The following is a 23780-nucleotide window of genomic DNA, read 5'->3' on the forward strand; positions in this document are numbered from 1 at the left end:
GCCCTACACACTCCACATGGCCCTACACACTCCATGTGGCCCTACACACTCCATAGCCCTACACACTCCACATAACCCTACACACTCCACATGGCCCTACACACCCCTTTGACATGGCTCAGCACTATCCCATGGATAGCACGTGGCACTGAAGACAAGGGGACAGTATATTAAGGAATGATCTTCTTGAAATTGAAACACACAAGATTCCAACCACACTGTGATCCCTGATGAAAAATGGTCCAGAGATTTCCAGTCTAGTGGCAATCCAGCTGGGCCTGGAAGCAAAAGCTGTAGGATCACAAAAACTCTATTTCTGCTCCCAGCACCATGATCTCAGCTGGGAGTTACAACGCCAAAGGAATATCCCTGCTCATCTCCCATTAGTTTTGTGTCTAGGGTGCAATGTGGATGGCATTTGAATCTCTCTTTCCAGGAATTCCTCACCAGAAAAATTATTGTTGTACAGTTTGCCTCCCCAGGAAGAGCATTTAGGTGAATATAGCTTGGCTGTGTATTAAAGAGGGATGAGAAAGAAACATCCTAAAGACTTTTCCAAGAAATGTGCTGCTGGTTCACCCACTGGAGGTTTGTCCTGTCTGCAGCCGTGTCTAGCAAAAAAACTTTCCTTAAATGATTCCAGGGCAGTTTGGCTGTGACACAACACCCTTTCTTTCCCCTGTCAAAGCTGATCCTGAACTTTTCCAATGACAATGCACTTCCAGGCTTTCAGCCTCACTGATGTGACTGAATTCACAGTGGGTCAGCATCAACATTTTAGCTTCAGCTGCTGCATTGGAGGAAAAGATTCTTTATGGATCCGGAAGCTTGGTTTATGCCTGGAGTGTGAAGATTTTGGTCATTATTACCAACAGAATTCATTCAACCCAACTTCAGACCTCCACAATGGTTGTGTTAATAGGCAAGGGAGAAAAATGGGCATTTGTAACACGACCTTCTCAGCAGGAGGTGGAAGCAGAAATAGGGCAAATTGAAGTTCTGTAAGTATTTGTAAGTGTCAGTGAGTTCTGATTTTGACCTACTATAAACTCAGTTTCAATATCTATCACTGATAAAGATCTCTCTATTTTATAAGTCCATTTTGAGGTGACATGAATTTATTCACTCTATCAGATGAACAAACTTAGAGAATCCTAGAATGGTTTAGGTTGGAAGGGACCTTAAAGTTCATTTAATTCCAACCTCCTGCAACGTGCAGGGACCCCTTCCACTATCCCAGGATGCCCCAAGCTCCATCCAACCTGGCCTTGGACACTTCCAGGGATCCAGGGGCAGCCACAGCTTCTCTGGGCACCCTGTGCCAGGGCCTGCCCACCCTCACAGGGCAGAATTTCTTCCCAGTACCTAATCTAAAGCTACCCCCTTTCACTTAAAACCATTCTCCCTTTCCCAAAAACATCTAAAAAGCATGATGATAAAGTCAGAGAAATTCAGCAACGAGCTGAAGAACGAATCAATGCTTGGAAAACAGAGATCAGTGAAGCAGTTTTTCTTGCATTTGCCTGAGAAAAAGCAAAGTTCGATCACAGCTTGGGTCCCCAGGGGTGCACAGGAGATTTGTTCAGATAAAGACTCTACAGAATGGATGCCAGAAATAAGCACAGACCCTGTGTCTGTCATCACATGTCCCTGGCTTCTCCCTCAAAATTCTTTCTTGTTCCTACCATCTCTAATATGAATTTAGCAGAAGACACTTTATGCAGTGTCACACGGATAAATCCATCAGTGCAAAGAAAAGCATCTTTGACCAAAGGGAGATGTATCCAAGCAGATCAAAGCTATCTAGGTCTGTATCCTGCTTAAAAAGGAGCCACAGAGGAAACTGTCAGGTGTAGAGAGATTTTCTTATCTATACCCTTCCAACTCCAGGAATTCATTAGCTTGGATTCAATCCTGGTCCTGTTGTTCTTGGGCACAGCTGCTTCAATAAGGGAGACACAGTGAAGTAATGTCTTCCCAGTGGTGCCAGGAGAAATAACAGCAGATAATTCAAAAGCTCTGTGAGAACAAGAGGCTGATGAGACACTCAATAAAAAATGTGAAACTGAAAAAAAAAACCTGCTCCATCATCTTTGTGTGATGGAAACATAATTCAAAATCTCTCTTTGCATCACCACACTACCTTCTGATTACCATCTCCTACCCCTTATCAGCTTCTTTCCTGTTGATTTACAGGGTAACTTTTAACAAGGATTAGATGTGATTCCCTGTAGGAATCATCACTTCCTTTCAATTCCTTGACATGCCTGGGAATGTCGCTTCCTTTCAACATCTTTCAGAGGAAGGACAGGAGGAGTGGGGCTGGAAAACAAGGGCTTCAAGTTAAAGATTGATTTGACAGTGAGTCACGAACCACATAATCACCAATAAGGCCTCATCACTTCTTTTTCTATTCAAATTCTCCTGCTGAGTTCACTTTTGTCACACCTTGGCTCATTCCAGGCTAGTGCATTTTAAGCACTTTGAACATTAAATTTTAGGCACAAACTGCAGATCACTCAAGGAACTCCCCCACCATTTGAGAGAGAGCCACGTTCAAGGGACAAGTCTGGAATACCCCATTCCAAAAGTGGAAAGCAAGACAGGGACAGGCTGGGAAAATTCTTTCATGCCAATCTACAGCTGGAGGTGTTCTCCATTTCATCAGCAGGGTTCTTTCCATCACAATTCAGATTTTTTTGGGGTGATCCAGACCTCCAGCATGACCTACTCAATATATCAGAGCCAGAAGCTAAAGGTGGGATTTGTCTGATCAAACGTAGACACTTAAATGTGATTATTTAGAGCTGAGATGGTCACCCTTAATTCCATATGTGTCCAGAGGGAAAAAATATACATCATCTAATCTGCATTGAGGAGGGAATAAATGTCTGTCTCAGGCTCTACTTGGTAGACATCCAGAGCTACAAACTGAGGAAGGTGACTTGCTCATTTGTAGTGCAGATGCACTTGCAGGTATCAACATTTAATTAGATAAAGCTTCTGCTAAATGCACATAAGCCAGGAAACTATCATTAATATCTGAGTAACTCCTGTGTCAGTCTTTCCTAGCCCCAGGGTTGGGAACAGGTCAGAAGAGTCTGGACAGGAGAAACAGAAATAAAAAAGGGTGCATGTGGATCAGCAGTGAGATTCATCAATTCTGATCTGGCAGAAAACACCTGGAGGGTTGGTGAGAGCTAGAAAAGGGTCCAGCACAAACTGGGGCAGCTTCACAGGAAGAGAGGGATGAAAACTCAAACAGAGGAGATTGGAAACGTTGATGTAAGAAATAGCCTGGCTCCACTGCCTGGGGAAGTTGAGTATGAAGTAATCACTGCTCTCCTTCCTTTCTTGTCTGCCTTTGGCTTTCATTACTCTGCTTTATCAGTTTAATTCCTTCTCCAGAGCAAAGGAGTCAGATTCTGGGTCCTGCTGAGATTTCATTTCCTTCAAATTCTCTTTTTCATTCAGGCTGTAAGTGATGACTGAACGGGGACGGACACATAGGGTCAGCACATGCCCCCTATTTCTTCTCATATAAAGTTTCCTAAAGAATTTAAAGCATTTAAGAGGAAGAATCCATCATGAAACTAATGGAAAAAAAGAAACCAAACAGAAAATCTCAAGGCAGTCATTGCCTCTGAAGCATTAAAGGCATGGCACAGCAGCAGAAGGAGAGAAAACAGTGCTGTGAAGAATAAAGAAATAATGAGCAGAACATCTGGGCATGAGAGGCAGAGTAGGAGAGAAAGGGGGAAACATCAGAAACCCCATTTGGTCGATGTTTGTGTTCACCAACACAGCAAGGGGGTAAAGCCAAGGCAGCAGAGCTGAGTTCCTGCAAAATGGAGGAACCCATAAGTTGTTCTTCCTATTTTGCCACCCAAGGACAGGGTTTCCCATGCAGAGAATTATCAGTGCAGAAAACAAGGCCTCCAAACAGAGATAATAAATAAATATAATTAGTTATTTATAATTTTAAATAGTATTGCCATTATTGTTTTTGTGCCATGTGGACACCTTGGAGAAGGACTCATGAACTCTAACATTTTATATTCTTGTTCTAAGTCCTGTAGAAATACAGAACACAGAGACTGTTCATGTCCCAGATCCAAGTTCTGTACGTGACCCTCTTTGTGTCACCTGCCACAAAAGGTGGATTTTTCTTTCACATCACAGTCACTCAGAAACAGTTCACAAGCCCCTACAGACTTCCTAAAAGCTCACAATCCCATTTCATACCTTGCAGCCACAGTGAGGAGAAATAAATTCTCAAAAAATGTGTATACTGAATTGTTCTATGGGAACTTCCATGCAGGAATAGTCAAAGAGGGGAAGACGTAATTGTGAAAAAACAGAATTTTATTCACCAGTCAGGAGGGATTTCTTCCCTCTTTCAGCTGTTTCTGACAAGCAAAGGAGTTATTTCCCATCTTTCTCGTTCTTTGAAAGAAACAAACTGGTAACATTTCTCCACTACCTGCCATCATTAGTAAGTCTTAGTGCTGAACAAACAAAAGTATGTTCAGCAATATTCATTTTCCCCAAATAAGAAACAGTTTGTGTGCAGCAGGAGGAATGCAAGAGGAATCAACACCCTGCACTTATGACTGCTTAACTTCTGGAAAGTTACTGCACCTTCAGGGAGTTTTGTGGTGAAACATCTCGCAAAAATTTAACCAGTAAGGAGGTGATAAGAGTTTTGTTGATATCTCATCCTTTAACTAAGGAGATAAAGCTTTGTTGGGAGGGAGGGTGGCAGGATCTGGCTTGAAGTAAGCACCATATAATGAAAAGTGAGCTTTGAAGTCAGGATTTAAAGAGTTTAGAGTGAAATGTAGTCCCAGAGGTGAAATGAAACAAATTTAAAACATATCTACAAAAATTTAAGAAAAAAATTTAAAATATTTAAAACTTAGAGGAAAAGGACAGCAAGCAGGATCTATGGAATGAAAGGGCTTTCAAACAAGAAATACACCAGAATCCTTCACTGGAAGATTAATCTCTCGGAGGGGATATGGTTTCTTTACTCAAAGCCACATAAAGTATGGAAGTCGTTGCCACAGGATGTGGGGAACAACTCAAAGATGCTCAGCGAGCCTGGGAAAATCCTCCCAGCGATTCAGCCTGCAAAGACTGGGGGAGCAGAACAGGGAGCAGCTGGGTTCTGCTCAGAGTGAGAGCCTGAAAGGATCCAGTCCCTTCCTGCCTGAGTGGGTGATAAAATTTAATCACATTGAGATTCAAAAGCCTTTCCAATGGCTCTGGGCTTCCTCTATCTCTGAGTTGTGTCCTTTCAATTTGGAACAGGCAGGGGGAGGAGTTCAGAGTGAATAGTCCCCAGCTGTCAGGGTTATTCTGGATTCGGATGATAAAGAACAAACTGGCTGGTGAAATGGTCTCTATTCACCTGGGGAGTTCTATGAATTCCTGAATCCAAACAATAGCCATTGCATAAGAAGTAGGGCTCATGATCAGCTCCTGGCATCATTCTGGGGGTAGGGGATGAGAAACAGGCTTTTTTCCCCTTTTTTCCTTGCTTATGCCACTTCTGGACCAGGGAAAAACTGGGAAGCTCTTCTGTAAAGCACAAAGAGGGTCTCAAAACCACATCCCTGGGGGTGAAATGAACTGCCTGAAGTACACGGAGCTTTTCTCACTTCCACCACAGCACACAGTTTGTCTGCCCAGAGCTGGGCAGCAGAATAGAAATGAATTTATGCATGAGATGAACAGCAGGACCCTGATGGAAACACTCCCCTCTGATGGAAACACTCCCAGCAGCTAAAATGCAGAACTGTTTGCTTTAGAGGACACTGGTAACACAGATATCTACGCTCTGCCCTTCTTTACTTCTGCACTAAAATGTGCTGCAAGAAAAAGGGGAGGCAAATCTCCCCTCCTTCATCACACACAATGTGTTTTATCGGCTTTTCTCTGCGGTTTTATCAATTCCAGTCACAGCAGAAGCAGTTTGGACAGGACTCAGTAAATGGACCCTGATTTCCAATTAGTTCCTTTGCCATTCTTTGCCCTTCTCTCCTTGGTGCTGGCCACAGGCAGCTGCTGCTGCGGTCAGGAGGAAATAAGACAGGATATTAAACTATAAATTTCTTCACTCGCTGCCTCAGTTTCTTATCTCAGCAATAGCACAAGTATCCTTCATCAAGATTACAGAGATCCCAGTGTTAATCCCTGTAAAGGGCTTCGGATCATGGGAGAGATATACAAATTATTACCAAGACGAGGAGGGAAAATGAGCTGCTCCAGAGCAGCACTTTGTGTCACATCCTGTCCCCAAAGCTGCTGTCACCCAGGAAAAAATTATCCAGGTGTCTTTTCTTTTTAATTTTCTTTCTTCTTTTTTTTTTTTTTTTTTTGGTTTTGTAGACATTTTGTAACTGCATTACCTAAAGTAAAGAAACACCGTGTGTGTCACATCCTGTCCCCAAAGCTGCTGTCACCCAGGAAAAAATTATCCAGGTGTCTTTTCTTTTTAATTTTCTTTCTTCCTTTTTTTTTTTTTTTTTTTGGTTTTGTAGACATTTTGTAACTGCATTACCTAAAGTAAAGAAACAGATTCCTGACCTCTGATAATAACCAGGAATGGTTCTTTTGCACTCCCATTGATTGAATTTTTGTCCTTTCAACATTTCCCCGAGCTCATTCAGCAGCAGTGATGCTCCTCTTGCCATGAAGTGTTTGCTTTGACACTGCTGAAAACCCCTCCAGGCACCACAGGAAATGGTGAAAAACACTTTGAATTGTCAGCTCGATGTGCATGAACTGAAACTCACCTGGAGAAGAGTCATTGAGAGGGTTCAGGGCCGTCGCCCTCCGGATCTTCTCCAGACAAGTCTCTTGCTCCTTTTTAATGATGCAGTTGGAATGGGTTGCTGAAACCTGAAATATGGGGGGAAATGGGAAAAAAAACCCCAGTTACAAAATTAAAATAGTTACAGTTACAAAAAAACCCCAAAAACATTTAAAAAATTAATGGTGAGGTTATCAGGAAGCATCGGGAAGATTTAAGGTTCCATTACAAGAAAAAAAAAGAAGGAAGAAGAAAGAAAAATATCATTCAAAGTTGAACAAAAACTGTAACAAACTTCATTTTCTTTCCTTCACTTTTACTCTTCTTTTTTCTTCTTCTAGCAGGTCTAAGGCCAAATGAAGTAATTTAAATTCTCATAAATTATTTGGGGATTTTATATTGTTCCTCCTGTCAAAATGTGATTTCTAACATGTTTGCTTTTTTTTATTTAATTCCTTCTTCATAAAAAGCTGAAACAAGGATATCTTTTAAATAGAGAAATAATTTAAAGAGGAATCAGGAATCAATTTAGGCTTGGTTTGATCCTCCACCAGTTTCTTGTGAGTCTTTGCACAATTCATTAAAATCTCTCTGGAATCCAAACCAAGTTAAAAGCTGTTTCTCTTATTCTTTCACCTTGTTCATTCCTCAGTGTTAACTTTATTTATTCCCAGAGAATTTACAGCAAATTCTTTTGCCAAAAAGAATACAATGCCAATTAAACCAGGCTGGCTTGATCCAAATATTTTCCTTCTCTTTTTCTATTTTTCTATCTTTAACTCTCTAATACACCCCACTACAACAAAAAAATAAAGGGGGAAAAAAGAAGGGAATAAAAATTTTGTTTATGAGAGGAACTCTGCAGGCAACACAATCCAGGCAATCCCAAAGCAGCAACAAAATAACAATGTGACCCATTTCTGGAAATCAATCCAGGATTTCATTCCTATAGCAGCCAGGGGCCAGGGAATATCATTCAAGGAGAATAAAACCTCAGGTTTCATGAGATCACTTTACAGGGGCACAGCTGAGGTTCAAACCCCACTCAGTGAAAAACACCATGAAAATCAGTGCCCTGGCTGAAGGTGGGCAAGGTCCTCCTGGTTCACTGGAGCAATTTCATTATTTCTTATTTCCCATCCCATTTCCTTCACTCTTGACAATGGAAAACCACAGAGGAAATGGAGCGTGACCCGTTTCCCCTTATCTGCTAAGTAGGGACAAGGAAACAGGGAAAGAAATACCCAAATTTAAGCTACTCTAGCTTGTTTTGGAGCCCCATCTGCACACTTCAGCTTTTCTTCCCTCACTTCCCAGGGAATGGAGTGAACAGTTGGGATCAGGGATGCACCAAAATACCATCATGCACTCAACACACCCTGACAGCAAATCCCAAGGCACATGAAATCCTTTCAGCAGCTAAAGTGGCTTATAAAAAAGGGGGAGAAAAATTTTTACACAGGCAGATAGTGACAGGACAAGGAGGAACAGTTTTAAAATAAAAGACGGGAGATTTCGATCAAGACTCAGGAAGAAATTCTTCCCTCTGAGGGTGGACAGGCCCTGGCACAGGGTGTCCAGAGAAGCTGTGGCTGCCCCTGGATCCCTGGAAGTGTCCAAGGCCAGGCTGGAGGGGCTTGGAGCAGCCTGGGATAGTGGAAGGTGTCCCATGGGAGGAGTCTGGAATGAAATTTCTCTTTAAGGTCCTTTCTAACCCACACCATTCAGTGAGTCTGTAATAATCCAGTTTGATGGTGCTTGCGTTGTGCTTTTGTTTGTGTGATGATGCTCTGAACCATCTGCACACTTCCAGCTTTGCAAAAAGCCACCACCCCTATTTCAGGGACAGAGAGGGTTGCTTGATGAACTCTCCTGGAAAGCTTTCCTCACCATTTGTAGGAACTCATAATGCTGCACAGTTTCATCATCTCCGAGATCCCAGTAATAAATTTCAGCTATTTTCCCCCAAGGGACACACCAGGCACAACCACATTATTAGATTTGTTTGTCTTCAAAACAAACATGGTTCTGTTTTAAGGGCTCCCAAGTGCCTGGAAAAGATAAACTGTCACAGATCTCTAGGATCTCCCAAGAACATAAGGGCTTTTGCTACATCATCCCTTAAGCCTCCCCAAAGAGAAAATTGCATTGGCTGACATTCAAATTCTTAGAATATATTTTTAAAAGATAAAAGGGAAATAGCAAAGAAACCCAGAGTTCTGCTGCTAGTGCAGGTTCACTCTCCACAGTTGCCCAGGTGTGAAAAGAGTGGTCAGGGGTTGTCTCAATACACAAATGTGGCAGCTTCTGTACAGCTCACCAGGTACCAGTTGGAAAAGCTGTCATTTAGTAATAATATTGTTATTATTATTACTATTACTACTATTACTACTACTGCTAATAATAATAATGCATTGTCTATGCAAGCAGGATGTGACTGAACAAAAGGAAATATTTCTTCACACACTTATTGTTAACTTGCAGAACTTACAGAACGCTTCAGCTTGAGACTGTGGATGTTAAATGCTACACACAGATGCAGATATTTATCCAGAGTCCATCAAATGATGGAGGTTAGGGAAACACTAGCACAGGTTATTCCAGGCTGCCCCTGGATCCCTGGAAGGAAGTGTCCAAGGCCAGGCTGGATGGGGATTGGAGCAATCTGGGATAGTGGAAGGTGTCCCTGCCCAGGGCAGGGGGTGGAACTGATGATCTTTAAGGCCCCTTCCAACCCAAACCATTCCGTGATTCTATTCTAGAATACTAAGAAACCCACTATGGCCATGTCCTCAGAGACATCTGACAAGCAGGTTTAGATTCAATCCACAGTGAAAAAACAAAAGAGTGTGATTTATCCTTACTTTTTTTTTTGGTATCTTCTTTGCTAGATCTGTATCAAAGCCAGGACTTGATTGATTATAAAGCAAGCCAAAGGTTAAAAGCTCAGACTTTACTGTTCTCCTTGCAGGCTGGCACATCTAGTCAGATGTCTCTGACTAAACTGATTAAATTTAGTCAACCGTATCTCAGTAAGTCTGGCTTAGGAGGCTCAGGTGGGGACAGAGAGAGCACCAGAGCCACGTGCTTCACCTGTCCATGCAGCTTTGCTCAAGCTTTCAGTGCTGCCAGATTATTCTGATGTGACTTCCCATAACCAACTCTGTGCCATTTTGTAGCACTTCATCAACAGATTTTACAAAAATAATTTTGGGGAACATGGAAACTGAAAGCAAAGGAAGGGAGGAAGCATCAACCTCAGTGTCAGAGAACATGAGCTGCCTGTCATCCATCGTAACAAGCAATTCCGTATCTGGGAAAATCAAAAAGGCTTGGACTGTTAATAACAAAAGGTTTGTCTATTGAATGCAGAGAGGCTTTAATGTTATCACATTTTCCTGAAAGGATCCACGGGTTTGATGTTTCTCCATTGACCATGGAGTGGTAGAGCCTTTAACCTGCCAAGTCAGGCCCAAGTGGCAGTGTAAGCTTGAACTCCACGGCCTCCTGATCCCATTTCTTTTGCCCCGAGGACATTTGCAATTTCCTGTGTTCAGCAGAGACAGTCTGGTTTCAGTTTCCCAGAAGAGATCAATGATGTGTGCAGTTAAAGTCTGTTTTGACACGCACTAGAAAAACCAAGAATCCAAGTCGACAGTGCATGAAATTCACAGGTTTTTGAAAAATTTATTACTCTCAATGAAGTGAAAGATTTTGACTCACATCAGTTTAGAAAAGGTGTATATTCATTTAGATACAAAGACAGCAAAAGGGTCAATATCTGTTTAGTTCTGAGAGAACACAAGAAGTTGGCAGGACATTGTAGATGTACAACAAATTCAGAGCTTTCATTTTCCTTCCTTGGCTTTTATTAAGGTGGCCAGCACAAATATAAACTGCTATGTGCTGTGTGTAATTTCCAGCACTTAACTCTTTGCTCTTCCTTTGGCATTATGGTAAAATTAATATCAGATTTTTATATTGCAACTTACATATGTACAATAAATTTGGTCTATATATTTATATTTTTATATATATTTATAGAATATAAATTTGGTCTATATAATTATATATATATATATACCAACAGTGCAGAACAGTCCAGCCACAAAACCTGAACTGTCTTTGACTACATTCAGTTATTCAAAAAATACCATTTTCCCCATTTTATTCTCAATAAGAATATCACAACTACTATAAAACTTGATTTCCCTGCACGAGTCAACTCAGTGGATCTGCAGAAGTGAGATGTCACCAGTATTCCTGAGAAACTCCAGGGTCAGAAAATCTGCTTTGAAGTCCTAGTAATGACATGATGGTGAGCTGGGAATTCATTTGGCATTTCTATAAAGACCAGACCAAATATGGTAATTCAGTACCACTGGCTGTTCTTTCCTCTTCTGCATTTTTGTGCTGCATCTCTGAAGTCCTGACTTTTAATTTTTTTTTTTTTAAGGAATGTGAACATTTCCACTCCATTCAGGATATGTCATATCAGGCACTGTGACAATGAGAGAGGTAAAGAAGGACAGGCAAGAATCAACAACAACAACGACAGCAAATCTTCATTAAATCCTTCATGGATATGGGTTTACATCAACACAAAGATGAATTAGGGTGTGATTCAACTTTTGCCTAAGTGTTGTTTCTAAAATAATGCAAGAGAGGAGTTTAATCTGCAAGGTACATGAGATCACTCACTTCAAGCTGAATTACACACATTTTACTAATTGTTATGACTTCCAGTATTGGAAAGTTAGCTTCAAGAATGATAAATTGTTCTGTGAGCATTGCCAAAAGCAGCTCACTTTGTCATGGAAACAACACCATTAGATTGAGTCCCCGTTCTCACCAAGCAATGATTCAGCTGGTCAAACCAGGGCCAGGATTGCAAAATGTTGTGTTAAAAATAGAGGGGTTTGGGAAGGAGCTCTGATTGTCTGGATTTTCTTCCAGAACTGATTTGCATCATTGCTGGGCCCCACAACACTGGCTTGGCAGTCCAACAAGTTGCTGTCCCCAGAAAGGTCTGAGGTTTGTCACTTGACTGCATTTTTTGTCTTCCTGTGTAAATGGCACCCAAACCGCTGTGATTTCAAACTTCTCACTGAGTGAGGGGGTAAAGCCATTGGGAACTCATTCAAACCCAGCCACAATGGTGCAATCTGCCGCAGAGTTTGGATGCCATGGTTTAAGCAAATTGTGCAGGGGGAAAAAAAAAAAAAACACCAGCAGAACCCGCTGCCAAGAAAAGGCATCGATCCCTTTCAGAGTGGCTGCTGTGAATTTAAGATATGGGCACCTTCTAACACTGATGGCTGCTGGAGAGATGCACATCCCACTGCAGATGAAAAAATAGCAGTAGCACATTCAACAGTTCCCTTCTCTCAGTGGATGCCTTCTGAAGTGAATGCTCGACAAAAGATGTGTTACACAACATGGGGTAAACCTGGTTTTGAGTTTGCCTGAACTGTCTTTTTGTAGTATCATAGAATTATGGGATGGCTTGGATTGGGAGGGACCTTAGAGATAATTTTTTTCCAATTTTCCTGCCATGGATAGGGACACCTTCCACTATCCCAAGCTGCTCCAAGCCTCGTCCAACCTGGCCTTGGACACTTCCAGGGATCCAGGGGCAGCCACAGCTTCTCTGGGCAATGTGTGCCAGGGCCTCAGCACCCTCATGGTAAGAATTTCTTCACAATATCCAATCTGAACCTACTCTCTTCCAGTTTAAAACCATGTCCCTTTGTCCTGTCAGCATAGGCTCTCATAAACAGTCTCTCTCCGTCTTTCTTGAAGGTTCCCCAGTTGTAAATCCCCTCTTTGAGCATTGTGAAGCATTCCCAGGAGAGCTGAGGACTTCCATGGGAAGTATCATCTTGGATCAAACCAACTTATCCCTATCTCTAACAGCAGGTGATGCTTCTCAAAGCCTTGTACTGGCAAGGATGAACCACTCACTGGAAAAGTGATTAAAAATCCTGCTAGACATAATGTGCTTGAGATAAGAGTTTAACAGCCCTTCTGATTGCTGATTTTATTTCATAAAAATGGCTTTCTCCAGAAATTCCTGAGAATTTCTTCTCCAAAGATATAATTCTGAAGTACAACTCCCAGTAGGACAGGTCGGATTCTTCCTTCATTCCTCAGAGGCCAACACAGGGTAGAAAAGCTGATAATCTCCTGCCAGCATGGCAATCCCCACTTATTTTTCAAATTGTTCAAAGGAAAGGGAATTTAAGAAATCGGGGTCTACTCCCTTACAAAACTTTATGGGAAGATTCTCACCACTTTGAAAGCTTTTAATAGTGGAGCAAAATTGGGTTGCATGGCCTCACTGCAGGAGATCAGGGGTCCAGGGCTTGCAAATATCACTGACAATCACTTCCAAGGACACTTCCCAGCTCCTGACACAGGCTGGGACATGGCAGAGCTGTTGGCAAAGAGAACAGCCCAGTGGGGATCCAGGGTTTGGCCAAGTCTCTGTCACAGCAAGAGATTTCCTGGATGGGGGGTTACAGGCAAGTCATGCATATGTAAATTGCTGGAATTTGTGATTGACAAAGGAGGATAAATAATGAGTATTTTTTTCCTCTGTGGTCAGACTGCTCCAGCCTCAGGTAACCATTTCAGATTTAACACAGAAGTTCAGATTGATCAATTAATAAAAATTACTGGAGAGGAAGTTGAAGGGTGGGATCCCTGTTTTTTAACACATCGTGCCCAGCTGAGAAATGAGGATTTATATTGACATAAATCTGGGATGAGATGTTCAGATTCAGCTGAACATCTGAAATGAGGGAGCTGAAATAGAAACACTTTGATTTCTGAGCAATCTGGGACACGTGGTTCATAGAATCTGAGGAACTGCTGATCCAGAGGGGTAAACCTGTAGGTGACCATGATCCTGCTTTCCCAGATCCCAGATTTTCTCTGTTAGATCAATCTGCTGCCTTGGCAAAATGACTGGTTACTCTGAAGCCTGAAATTCCCATATAAACTCTGAACAGGGGGGTCCAGATGATCCTTAAGAAGGTCCCGGACCATCATTTTTACAGCTGTATTTTCTGTCAGCAACAGCAACGCAGAGGCACGTTCTCCTCTCCTATTTTCTCCAGAGGATTTTCAGGAAGGTACACCTTTTTCACTCTTGAGGCAGCGCTGGCAATACAGGAATGTCCCCTGTTTAAAGCAGCCCTGGAACTCTGTATCAGCTGCCAGAGCAACCCAAAATCAATAGGATGTAAAAGATAACCTAAAGCTTTAACCCGCTTTTCCTGGTCTACAGATTTTGTGTTTAAAGCTTCAGTCCCTCCTACTCTTTGCCTTCACCCAGACATCCCTGTCTCTGGTGGCTTTCTCTGAATGATGGCAACTATCCATCACAGGTGTCTCCAGGGAGAATCATCATGGAAGCACAGGGTAATTCAGGTTGGAAGGGACCTCCGAAAGACTCCAGCTCAACCTTCCACTGGGAGCAGGGTCAGAAACAGGATTGGTAAAGCTTCTCAGGGCTTTTTCCACCCAGGTTTTGGAAAACTCTGAGAATGAGGACTGCACAACCTCGGTGGAGCTTACTCCAATGCTTACCTGTCCTCAGGGTGAAAAGGATTCTCTCCAGTATGACCCTCCCTTGTTTCAGGTGACACACACAGTTCATTTTCCTGCCACACATCATGATGAGAGCCCCGGCTCTTTCCTCCTCTTGGTCTCCTCATAGATACCATGAGGCTGCTACAAGGTTGCCCCCAAATTTTCTCTCCTTCCACCAGTAAAAAAAGCCAAATTTCCTCATCCTCTCCACACAGGCCATCTCGGTGTCTCTCCTTTGAACTTGCTGTTGTTGGCTGATGTATTTTATATATTGAGGAGCCTAAACTGGATGTAATATTCCAGAAGTAGTAGATTTAGATTAGATATTAGGAAGAAATTATCTTTTGTGAGGGTGGTGAGGCCCTGGCACAGGTTGCCCAGAGAACCTGTGGCTGCCCCTGGATCCCTGGAAGTGTCCAAGGCCAGGGCTTGGAGCAGCCTGGGATAGTGGAAGGTGTCCCTGCCCATGGCAGAGGGTGGAACAGGATGATCTTTAAGGTCCCTTCCAACCCAAACCATTCCATGATTCTGTGATTTTATAAGTGATCCATCAAGTGCGGAGTAGAAGGGAATAAACATTTCCTTTTATCTACTGACTTTGTTCTTGTTAATTCAGCCCAGGATACTGTTGGCCTTCTCTGCTTTCCTCAGGACTCATGCAAAGTGTGCAGAGTCAGGGCTCCCAAAAATTCTTGTGTGGTTCATCACACTGCATAGAACTGTTGGGGAGGTTCTCTGAGGGAATCTGTGCTAACATCAGGCCTCTCTCACCGCAGGGACATCGGGAAACAGAGAAGCTTTCAGGAGCTCTGCAGCTGTCGTGCTGCTGGATGCCACATTCATTTGCAAAGCCAGCTCTTGTCGCTACTTGTTACTATTTGCCCATTTATACTTCATTACATTTAAACAAAACCCTGAAGAGAAAAGGTCCCCGACAGGAAATTTGTTTTGTAGAGGCTCCCAGCAAGTTCAGTGGGAGCCCCATCTGAGTCACACTTGGAACAGGAACACATTGATGAGCAGCTACAGCAGGCTGCAGAAAAACTTTCTACGCACACACGCACATACCCTGCCCAGGGGAGGAAGCTTTAATTAATCTGCTAATTAAATTAAAGCTATTTGCCCTCAACTATCATACACGCTCTTCGCTTTCTCTTTTCCCGGCAGGCAGCTCCAGTGAGCGCCCCGTGCTGCAGATCTTACTCCAATATTCCCTAAAGGGGCTCCGGGAATGGGGAGAGCACTGGAGAACAGAGGCAAACAGCTTGTTACAGCAGTGGTAATTGGGAGTGCTCAAGCTTATTCTCAATTTTCCTCCTTCTTTCAGTGCTCAGAGACATTGGGTTGGGTATTGTGCTAAAGTGGAGGATGAAAAAAAAATTCCCTCACTACTAAAAAACCCCACTGAGTTCCCAAAAAAATCAAATCTTTGCACAAAAGGCTGTACTTAGAGTTGTTTTCTCAGCAAACCTTTCTTTCTCCTTCTTGTTTCTGGAAGGTTTCATCACTATTTTGCTGTAAAAACTCAAGGAGGGGAATAAAGTACATTTTCCTGAAGAAAAGAAGGGAGCAGAGTGAATGGGGTATCAGAGCACCAGCGTGGAGCCCAGCTAAAGGGATCAGAAAGGAAAAGATGGGGCAGCCACAGCTTCTCTGGGCAACCTGTGCCAGGGCCTCCCCACCATCACAGGGAAGAATTTCTCCCTCATATCTTATCTAAACCTGCCCTCTGCCAGTTTTAAACCATTCCCCTTTGTTCTATCACTATATGCCCTTGTCAAAAGTCCCTCTCCAACTCTTTTGGAGGCCCCATGAGGTGTCCTTCAAGTAATCCAGTTTAGGGGTAAGGAAAAATTTACTTGGAGTTTTAAAAGGTGATGCAACCTCCTCCATAGGGAAAAAACCCCAAAACTTAAGCAACCAAACCAAACCAAACTGAAAAAGAAAACAAACAAACAAAAAAACCCTAAACAAAAAAAAAACCCCTAAAACAAAACAAAACAAAAAAACCAAAACAATACAAATAAAAAGAGAAAAAACCGAAAAAATAAGAAAGGGGAAAAAAAAAAGGTGAGATATATTAACATATTACTGAAGCATGGCAGAAGATATTGAAACCGAATTTTCCACACAATAAAAAAATCCAAATTTTCCCCCTCTGAAGTTATTATCCACCGTGATCCTTCAGTCTGGGTTTATACCAGAGAGAATGATACTAATGCCACTTTTATTAGGTGATCTAGCAAAGCAGAGTTCCTACTTTCATGACTGTCTGCCAACCGAAGGGCACCTTATCTCTGCTTTTAGGGCTGTCTCAATGCTGTGCTGCTGAGGAGCAGCAGAAAACACCTCTCTCACAGCCAGTTAATGTTTTGGACACTCAGTTTTGATCAGTATTTATGGCTTAAGTTATCAGGGTGGAAACAAAGAGAGACTTGCAGTGTCAGTGTTTGTTTCCTGCTGGCAACAAAAATGGGATCCCAAAGTGACTCGAGTGGCAGCAGATCCAGCACTGGGGAACCCCATCCCCATCCTCCTTCTTGGAAACTCTTATCTGTGCCTTATTTGCTCACCTTCAGCACCCCAGGCTGTACAGGCCAGCAGAAGTGCTGTGTACATGGTTGATCACCAGCATTCAAATATCTGGAAACAACTCTTGAACAGAAACTTTTCAATGCAGTTCTCAGGAAATAAAATCTCTGGTGGTACAGAGTGATGTCCTGACAGTGAATAACCAAGCCCTGGGTAGATAAATCCCTGCCAGAGGAGTGATCAGTTCCACCAACACAGTTCCCCCACTGATGCAGCAGGAGGGATTTGGTATGTTTGTAATTCATAGTTGTTTAACCACACGTAGCATCTCTGTCTTGGGCATTTGTAAGCTTAAAAATGACAATTTAATGACATTTAATGATGCCCTGGACACCACTGCATGTAGGAAGACACATTACCTGTTTTACAGTGTTTGTCTCATTAAATGTTTTAATTTCTCCATTAATGCAGATTAACAAATAATGACTTTCAGCTGGAGATTTGGCCTTTGTCTTTAACCCTATAACCCCATATATTATAGTCATATTATTTATATTTTATATATGTTATATTTTCAGAGCCTGAGAACATGCAGCTCTGGACTAGGATTATGCCTTTTGATCTGGTTGCAGCACAAATGTACCCCTCTCAAGGACATGCAATGAACAGGTGATGGAAAATACCTTTGGACCTCAAGTTCCCATGCCTGATGTTTCAAAGGAACAATAAAACCACAAAATTCTTTCAGAGATGCCATAAAAGAGAGGCCCAGACTCACAGCCAGCAGGGATCTGTGTATTAGCCACAAAAAACCCAAAATAAGCAGTAATTAATTACTGACATCTTCACAAGATCTTGAGAGACAGGGAAACACAATCACACCCAGCTCCTTTCTTCAATCACAAGAACTGAATTCCAGAACATCTCAGACAAGGTATAACAATTAGAGGGGTTTTCTTTTTACACATTCTGAAAAATTCAGACACGTCCACCTCAATCCATTTTGTGAGGAGTTAGGAAGAGCAGATACAGGAGGAGAGCGGAGATGGAACCAGGAAATGACCAGAAAAAAAAAAAAAACCCAGATGAAACCGCTGGTCCAAATTACACTCAGGGCAAAATATCCAGAAATGTTTCCTACTAATATCTGGAGCCTTCCTACACCCTAGAAAACATTCCCTGGTTGAAGCTGACCCTGAACACTCATGATTTTAATTTTTTTTCACATAGCTAGGGAATGGGATCCCCAAAAGTTGAGATTTTGGAAAGGTAAAAATTTGGACTAGAATGGAACAACATAGTTGAGAGCAGGTCTTGCTGCAGGTGTGTTACACATCCAGCTTCCTCGTTCTCCTTTCCAAATTTTTTCCTGGTTTTTTTTTTCCCTTTCCTAACATTTTATGTATCAGTATCATTATTTATTATTGTGTATCAAGAATACTTTGCCATTGTAAACTCTAACTTAAAGTGCTTATGAACCATGATGTAAAAATGCAACTTACTACTTAATCCTGCAAGAAGCGCATTTCCTATCCGTGTGTGAGTCCTTATCCAAAGGCTTTGCTTCATGTGGCATCAGGATAGGAGCATAAAATGCGTGCAAAAATGAATTTATCATACATGCACTGCTCATGAGACCTTCTTAGAAAATCCTACCAGTGATCACGCAACATTTCCTGAGCCTAACCTCTAGGAGGTTTCGAAAAGTTCAGAAATGTCTTACGAAATATCACTGCAGAATTACTAGAAAACCAACTTAAACCAACAAAACCCAGTGCCAGATTGCATACCCGCCCTCAAATCTCTATTTTACTCTTATTTCACTGTGGGGTAGGGTTTGATTTAAGGAGGGACGACATGCAGGGACTGAGATGGTCTTCTGTTACCAACAGATCTCCCCCTTAAAGGGTGACTTCATTCCAAACAAACCAGCAGGGCTTGGATGCATTTCAAACCCTGACAGATAAGCCACAGGTCTCACTGTCAGAGCCTTGTCATGACCCAGATTCTGCTCCAACATGTTCTGCCTTTTGTGCTACACAGAAATTTCCTCAAAGGGACACATCACTAAATAAGGACAGATTTGGGGTGGGTTTTATTAACCTGGCAGTGCAAGTCCTGTTGTCCTCAGCTCCAACAAGGTGCAGCAGTTAATCTGCATTTAATAAAAAGTTCATAAAAAGGCATTTCTGAAGTGTTGGGACGTACAGGGACATTGTGGATGCAGAACTGCTGGCACAGGGGCTCTCTCCCAGGGTAGCAGATGCCTCAGCTGTGCTGTTTGCAGCTGACTGCAATGCCCAGGCTTTGAGACTCAGATCCTTTTCCATACTTAAACAAGAGAGAATTTTTCTTTTTCAGGAAAGGGAAAAAGAAAAAAAAAAGGCTTTAGAGCCGAAGTATAAATGGTTACAGCTCTACTTTACAGATAAGAAGTGCTGGCTGATACATTCAAGCATCTCTTCCCCAATTTAATGTGCTAAAGGTGTAGTAAAAGTGTCAATAACTTGGCACCCTGGAGAAAGAGGTGAGAGTTCTGCTGGGGTTTTCGTGCATGTCATATTAATGGGGTCCCTGACTGTTGACTAAGAGAGCCCAATCTTATGTATTTGAGCTTGAAAATGCTGGATACTACTTCATCTGTGACATGGAATTACAGAACATGCTCAGTTGCAAGGGGCTTGCAAGGACCATTGAGGACCTGCACAGGATGCCCCAAAAATCCCACCAGGTGAGAGAGAATTGTCCAAGTGTTCATTGAGCTCTGTCAGGCTTGGTGCCATGACCACTTCCCTGGGAAACCTGTTCCAGTGCCAGACAAACCTCAGGTAGAAGAAACTTTTCCTGACACCCAACCACATCATAACCTCACTGACGGTGGTTCTGCAATCCTCAGCCATCCCTGATGTCCACATGCTTTGATGTGTCTTGATGTTTTATCCACCCCAGCAGCACAAGCCAAATTTTGCCTCTTTCTCAGTGGTGGCTGCTGAAAGCCACACAAAAATTGCAACCCAACCTCAGAATACCTTCCCTGGCTGGCAGGGCAGCCATGAGTTCATACCTGTGTCTTTTTCTTAGTACACCAAAACCTCAGAAGAGGTTGCTGCTCAGTTTCAGCTGGATATCCCCGATAAATGCCTGCCCAGGACCTGAAGTGCCCAGAATTTCTCAGTTATTGACCTTTAACAGTTTCATTTTCACCTTCCTGCTCATGTCCAGGTGCTAATTTCTCTTGTGCTGGTGAATTTCTAGTTACAAAAAAAACTCAGTTCCACCATGTACTTTAATTTTACTTCCCAGGGAGTCTAGGCACAGGCTGAGAGAGCTGGGGGTGTTCACCTGGAGAAGGCTTCAAGGAGATATTTGAGCCCTTTCCAGTGCCTAAAGGGGCTCCAGGAGAGCTGGAGAGGGACTTGGAACAAGGGATGGAGGGATGCAGGAATGGTTTTAAGCTGAAAGAGGGCAGGGATGGATGGGATATTGGGAAGAAATTGCTCCCTGGGAGGATGGGGAGGCCCTGGCACAGGGTGCCCAGAGAAGCTGTGGCTGCCCCTGGATCCCTGGCAGTGTCCAAGGCCAGGTTGGACAGGGCTTGGAGCAGCCTGGGATAGTGGAAGATGTCCCTGCCCATGGCAGGGGGTGGCACTGGATGGGCTTTAAGGTCCCTTCCAACCCAAATCATTCCATGATTCTGTGATTCTCTGACTATTGTCCATCTAGAGCCAGACATGTACAATGGAATAAAGACATGCAGAGCATTTTTTCTCCACTCATTAAAAAAAAAAAAAAAAGGAATATAGTTCCAAAGGCCTTGAAATGGTAATGTTAAATTGTGGTAATGTTCTAATTTATTCAGATTGAAGTTAACAGAAAGAAAAAAGTTTAGTGTTCCAGGGAGAATGACAGGATCAGAAATGGGAGCAGCTATTTTGGCTGCTTTGATTTCCCTGCTCTCAGAAGCAAACATTAACACATGTAAAAATTCTCTGTATAATACATGCTGAAGAGAGAAATAGAGCAGGGATTCCTCTGCCAGGAGAGCAAATTACTGTCATACTTCAGCTAAACAAAGATGTGAAAGCAAAACTGGTGAAACCTCTTTTATATTGTCCCTCACGGATTATTCTGGGTGATTCCAGTATGTTAACTCATTTATTTGATCCTCAAGATTACTGAGTTCAGAATTTCTACATTACACCTTTGATAAGAGATAAATATTTCACGTTTTCACACGTGGAAAAAAATCACAAAGCTCTGAATAATAAAAACAATGTCCCAAAATGCCAAAAAGCAGTACTGAGAATTCTCTAGATTAATGTTATTCATACACATGCCTGTCAAACTCCCCTTTTTTCTTCCTTGCAATACGTTAAATAGGATTTAATTCTTCCCCAGTTTTAAGAGTTATTTTGCAACGGCTTCTGCCAGCTTCTGCAGCTGCTTGGTGTTTGGTTTTTTTCCCAGATCCATGAGCACAGCTGGAGAATTGCCACTGCACGTTGCTCAACATCCCAGAGCTGCCCTCTGCAGCAGCACCGTGCAGTGGGAGCTGACCTCAGTATAAGATGAGCCACCCCTAAAATACTGCTTGTCATTCACAAGGTGGCATTTTGGATTTTGTTAACAGAGCTGTGGGAAAAATCCAGGGATACAAAAGGGAAAAGAAGTTTAATCTCTATCTTTGTAGTCCCTAAATTCAATAGCTGCACAATTAATGTTGCAACCAGTAGGTTACAGTGTGAAAACCAATGGAAAATAAACTTTATTATTTTTTGTCCCCATCTACTGCTTTAATTCACAGAAAAAAAAATCCCTTGAATATTAAAATAGAACCAGCAAATAGTTGGATTAATCTAATAAATAAACTGCTGTGGAGAAGGGAAATGTAAATCAATGCAAAATGAAGGCACTGCTTTGCAACAGCACCCAGGGTGTCCCCAGCTGCTCTGCCATGTGCTATCCATGGATATGGATTTTGGGGGTGAAAATAATTTAGATACCAGCCGAGGTACAAAGAAGTGTGAGGGGAAAGGCAGAAAAATAGAGATGTTTGATCATCACTTCAGTGCAATGAATTAATGACCTGAGGTTGTGTTTCACTCAGATCCAAGTGATGAAAATTTTTAATGGTCTGAGCTGCAAAAGAGATGGAATATACAACACAACATTCCTTTTATTTTTATTTCAGGATAGCTGAAGATATAAAGCTCAGAATGTCTGAAAGCCAAGTGTCAGCCAGAGCTCCTCACCCCTGCACAGATCTCCAGGCAGGATATGCTTCTCCACAGTGCTGAGAGATCAAACTCCTTGTATGTCACACATCTACCCTTGGCACCTCCACTAAGGCTTAAGCACACCTTGGCATCCAATGGATTCCTCTTTCCACACCTTTCAGGGACAGGGCAGTGCTGCTGGTCTCTGACACAGGGAACTGAGTAGCAAGAAGCTGCAGAATTGCTCAAATCAAGCACCAAAAGGGTCAATAAGAACATTGACCCTCAAGCTCTCATGGTTTGGGTTACTGCTCTAATTGCCAGTCATCCTGAAGTGCCAGACGCCTGAATTAGCTGTTAGATTTAAAAAATTTAAATAAATTTGTTGTGTTCTTTGAACAGCAGCACAAGTCATGAGCCATTGGTCACATGGAGCAGTGTCTCCCAGATCACAGAATCCCAGAATGGTTTGGGTTGGAAGGGACCTTAAAGACCATCCAGTTCCCACCCCGACACCTTCCACTATCCCAGGGTGCTCCAAGCCCTGTCCAGCCTGGCCTTGGACACTTCCAGGGATCCAGGGGCAGCCACAGCTTCTCTGGGCACCCTGTGCCAGGGCCTGCCCACCCTCACAGGGAACAATTTCCTCCCAATATCCCATCTAAATCTCTCCTCTTTCAGTTTAAAGCCATTAACCCCAGTCCTAAGATGAGCTCCAGTTTGGATACTCTTCTGTCTAACAAGTTTATTAAGTTTATTGTGAAATTTATCTTTCTGTTTGAAATTAAGAAAAAAGTCCCTGCCTAAACATCTGCACGAAACTGTTAGAAAATTGATTTTTCTGAGAATGTGGTTCTGTCAAATTTAGTTGAATCAACCAACAGCATTCAGGTTTTAAGGGTACGGGGATGACATGGAGGAATGGGAAGATAAATATATATGCATATATGTGATCATATTACTCTGCTTTCCTTAGGGTATTAAAAGCCCTTCAGCATCTTTCAATCCATTCCCACCGATGCTGCCTGTCTGTACAAAATTCCTGGCTCTCCCACAGCTGCTCTGCAAATGAAGTGTTCCTGGGAATGCCTACAGCTACAGCCACTTATGGGATGAACAGTAAATTCATCATTTTGGGGGGCAAACGTTTTAAACTGAAAATACACAGTGAGAGTCGATAGTCATTTTAAATGAGATGCAGTTTGTTCACCTGCATTAGTTCAGACACAATAAACCACATGATGCCCAAAAGGTTTAGATTTTGCATATCTGTGTTGCTGGAAGAGCTACTAAAATGGACTTAGATTGAAACTACACGAGAATTTAATTTCTATTGCAGAAATGGCAAATTTGCCATTTGTTGTATGTTTTTTAAATAATGGAGCAAATTATCATAACTGGCTAACAGAGATCTAATAACTAAAACCAGCTCAGCCAGAGGGCAGCAGGAAAAAGAACATTTTAATATCTCTGAGGAAGCGAAAACAACATTCTACCCTTGAGCTTTAGCAGATCTCTAATCCTATTCCAATCTACATTTTGCATTATCTGTTATCTTGAAAGCCCTCAGCAAAGAAGAAAGCAGAAAGTGAAGGTCTGAAATAGTTTTATGGCAAATA

The 23780-nt window shown here is 42.4% G+C and overlaps 1 protein-coding gene across 1 annotated transcript in view; it reads right to left on the reverse strand.

Moving 5' to 3' along the window:
* ADCYAP1R1 (ADCYAP receptor type I) overlaps positions 1-23780 on the reverse strand; it is a 105405-nt gene that overhangs the window by 73385 nt on the left and 8240 nt on the right. The window contains exon 2 of the mRNA XM_017746765.1: positions 6801-6906. Coding sequence (XP_017602254.1) covers positions 6801-6906 — 106 coding nt within the window. The remainder of the gene's footprint in view (positions 1-6800; positions 6907-23780) is intronic.

The sequence above is a fragment of the Corvus brachyrhynchos genome, unplaced genomic scaffold (assembly GCF_000691975.1).
Source record: "Corvus brachyrhynchos isolate BGI_N302 unplaced genomic scaffold, ASM69197v1 scaffold18, whole genome shotgun sequence".
NCBI lineage: Eukaryota > Metazoa > Chordata > Aves > Passeriformes > Corvidae > Corvus > Corvus brachyrhynchos.